This window comes from Lipotes vexillifer, unplaced genomic scaffold (assembly GCF_000442215.2).
Source record: "Lipotes vexillifer unplaced genomic scaffold, Lipotes_vexillifer_v1.1 scaffold426, whole genome shotgun sequence".
NCBI classification, from domain to species: Eukaryota; Metazoa; Chordata; class Mammalia; order Artiodactyla; family Lipotidae; genus Lipotes; species Lipotes vexillifer.
The window spans coordinates 2,162,663-2,166,133 of NW_006779491.1; the positions used below are offsets into that span (position 1 = coordinate 2,162,663).

The window sequence follows — 3,471 nt, forward strand, 5'->3', positions numbered from 1 at the left end:
GCAGGAATGTTGGAGGCCCGGATCTCTTTCTACAGGCCTGAAGATCCCCCCTGGCTGTGAGCTGGTGGTCGGGGGTGAGCCCCAGTGCTGGGCTGAGGGACACTGTCTACTGGTGGACGACTCCTTCCTGCATACAGTGGCTCATAATGGTAATGGGGCTCCCATTCTGCTAGGAGGGATGAGTGACTAGAGTTAAGGGGAATAGACTAGAGGCTGCAGAATCGGGCCCAACTGGCTTCCTGTCCTACACCACCATTTTCTAATTGCATGCCCTTGAACAAGTCACATGATTTCTCCAATCACCCGTGAAATAGGGCAACTGCCTTCTTTTACCAAGTGACTGCAAGGATTAAATAAGTTAATGTAAGCGCACAGCAAAGTGGTTCATAGCAAGAGACCCTGGGCCTGGACCATCTGGGTTCCTGTCCTACCTCTGGCATTAGCAGTGTGACCTTGGGCAAGTTATTTAACCTCTTTGTGCCTCAGTTACTTTGCATAAAATGAGAATACTTACAGTACTACCTCACAGTTTGTTTTGATGATTAAGAGTTAATACACATAAAGGATTAGAACACTGTCTGGCACTTATTTACAAAGTGTTTGCGTTTATGAGTATTGGCGAGTGCTCTGGCATGTAAGTACTTAATGTCAGCTGCTCTGCTGTCTCCATCCCCACGTGCCCTAGGCTCTCCCGAAGATGGGCCTCGAGTGGTCTTCATCGTGGACCTTTGGCATCCCAATGTGGCTGGGGCCGAACGCCAGGCCCTCGACTTTGTCTTCGCACCAGACCCTTGAAGGAAGGTGTTCCCTTCAGACACCTGGGCTGGAGAGATGCTGCGCTCGGGCATGGCCTGAGCGGTAGCCAGGACCACCTCTCCATTGCAGGGGGTGGGGTGGGGCTGAGGGTGGGAACTGGCCAGTGAACACCGAAATATAGATTTTTAAATCCTCTCCTAACTCCTGACTACTTTCTTCCCAGCTACCAGCCCAGGGAAAGGCTGGGGGCAGGGGTCTGTGTCTTCTCCCATCCAACTAGCCAGGTACCTCCCTAACAAGCCATATACCTGGCCCTTTCTCTGGGACCCAGCACCAGACCCTCAACTCAACTTTATTCCAATAATTTAATAGAAAATTATAATAATAAATAATATGAAAAAAATTGAGAAGATGCTGACCTGGTGCAGGCCCAGGCCCACCTAGTACAAAGTTAAGGAGGTAGGGAGGATGTTGGGGAAGCAGGAGGGAGGCAAACTGCCCTGCACAATGGTGAGGAGGCGGCTCAGAATGTGGTGGGTGTTATTAAGGGCTGGCTTGACACTTTGGTGTGTACAATGTCCTAAAAAAAGACAAAGGGAATTCTAAATCCTTCTAAACCAGCTGGTGAGGGAAGAGGGCAGGACAAGGATGGGGAGGAGGCAACCAATGTAGGCCTTCTGAAAGCCTCTGAGGGGAGGGGCTGGAATGTACTCTGTGGTTAGCAATGAGGTGGGAATGGATGGAAAAGGGCCAAAGTGAACTGTACCATGCAATGAAGGGATGGAAGAAGGACCCACGACTTGGCCAGCAAAGCCGGGGCAAAGGTCTGGGAAGGGGAGGAAGAGAGAGAGGGACTGGGTCCCAGCGGCCAGAGGAAGACTCGGGGCAAAGCTCAGTCCTTGAAGACAATCTGTTGGCCGTGAGGACGCTCGTCGTGGGTGATGTGGCGCCGGACATGGATTCTGCGGACACGGTGCTCTCGGTTCTCCTCGTCCTCCCCTCTGCCTGCCCCGCCACCTCCAGCTGCACCTCCTGTGGCCTCCAGGAGGGCTGGGTCTGGGCCTCGGGGAGTCTCGTAGATCAGGATGTTCAGGGTCTCCTCAAAGATCCGGGCCTCTGGGAATTCCACCTGCAAAAGGCCAGCAAGCCCCAGCTCCCTCCCTCTGGCTCGACTCCTATGCAGCCATCCCCTCCCCCAGGCTGCTCCTGCACTGTCTCTCCACTCCCTCCGAGCCTCTGCAGTCACAGGTTCCTTTAGCCTGGACTGTCCTCTTTGCAACTTCTTTGCTCAGCTAAGTCACACTTATACTTCAAGGTCCAGCTCTGAAGTCAGGCAGAGAGTTATTTGTTTTCTGTCCTTTGTTGCCAAGTCTCTTGGTCTATCTTTTTTTTTTTTTTCTTGGTATATCTTTTCATTTGACAAATATTTACTGAGTGACTGCACTGTACCAGGTGTTGCTCTGGGCATTGGGAATATAGCAGTGAACAAAACAAGCAAAGTTCCTGTCCGCAGGAAGTTTACATTCTAGGGCGAGGACCCAGACATATGTGTAATAAGATATAAAGTGTCAGATGACGATAAATGTTACGGAAAAATTATAGCAGGAAAAGGGTGAGGGGATGGCCACCGTCAGGAATGTTACAACTTTAAAGAGGGAGCTCAGAGAAGGCCTCACTGAGAAGATGACATCTGACCAACAGCCAAAGGAAAGGAGGGAAGGAACCAGATGGAGAACTAGAGAAAGATCAGTCTGGGAAGGGAACAGCTCTGGGGTCAGGAACTCGCTCAGTGTATCTGAAGATCAACGCCAAGGCCAAAGCAACAAGGCAGAGTGAAGAGAGTAGTAAGGGATGAAGAGGTGGTTAGGGGTTCCCCTTGTGTGGCTTGGAGGGATATAAACAAAAAAACTTTAACAAGCTGCATTCTCATTACTGGTTTATCCTCCTGTCTTCCCAATTACAGAGGAAGCTACTTGGAAACTGGATTATTCACTCATTCATGCATTCAATAAATGTTTCCTAGCTTCTGCGGCGTGATAAAGGCCTGGCTAGTGCTACAGAGATAGGGGGGAAAAAACAAGATTCAGCTCTACTCTCAAGAAGCTAACTCCTTGCTGCTGAAGTAAACACTCCTACTCCCCCATCCCCAGCAGACTACAATCAACATTGTGTTTAGCTGACAGGGGGGTATGACCAACTTTGGGGTTGTTGGGTTGAAAGTTCATGAGTGGTGTCCCAAAGAAAGTGATGCTTGGCTTAGGTCTTAAAGATTAAGCACAAGTCCATTAGGCAGACAGGAATGAGGAAAAATAATTCCAAGAAGAGGGAATAGTGTGTGCAAAGGTAGGGGGGTGTGAAATAGCACTGGGTGCTTAAGAGACTTTCAAGATCTCCAGTGTATCTGAGGCACATCCTTCGTGTCAAGGTCAGAAGGGACCAGGCCGATAAGATCTTCAGGGGCCAGACGTCATGACAGAGGGCTTGTACTTTACTCAGCATCTTATTCACCTTGATTTCAAGCCTCTTGCAGTGCTCAGGAAGTATCTGCTGATGATTGCCATGTTAATGACTCAGGGCCTACAATCTCAGTGTGTTCTAAGCACCTGAAGTTTTAAGAACCTACTCTGGGTCATGGATCCTTCTGAAATTCTAATGACAACTATGGTCCTTCTATATAGAAAAATGCATACCCACTCTCCAAACTGCACACTCTTT

The 3,471-nt window shown here is 49.5% G+C and overlaps 2 protein-coding genes across 2 annotated transcripts in view; one reads left to right on the plus strand and one right to left on the minus strand.

Annotated features, from left to right (window-relative positions):
• Positions 1 to 957, plus strand: part of ASPHD1 (aspartate beta-hydroxylase domain containing 1) — a 3,498-nt gene extending 2,541 nt beyond the window's left edge. Inside the window, exons 2-3 of the mRNA XM_007452757.1 lie at positions 36 to 149; positions 686 to 957. Of these exons, the coding sequence (XP_007452819.1) occupies positions 36 to 149; positions 686 to 795 (224 nt within the window). The 3' untranslated portion in view covers positions 796 to 957. The remainder of the gene's footprint in view (positions 1 to 35; positions 150 to 685) is intronic.
• Positions 958 to 1,096: 139 nt separating this feature from the next.
• Positions 1,097 to 3,471, minus strand: part of KCTD13 (potassium channel tetramerization domain containing 13) — a 13,251-nt gene continuing 10,876 nt past the window's right edge. Inside the window, exon 6 of the mRNA XM_007452758.1 lies at positions 1,097 to 1,885. Within this exon, the coding sequence (XP_007452820.1) occupies positions 1,649 to 1,885 (237 nt within the window). The 3' untranslated portion in view covers positions 1,097 to 1,648. The remainder of the gene's footprint in view (positions 1,886 to 3,471) is intronic.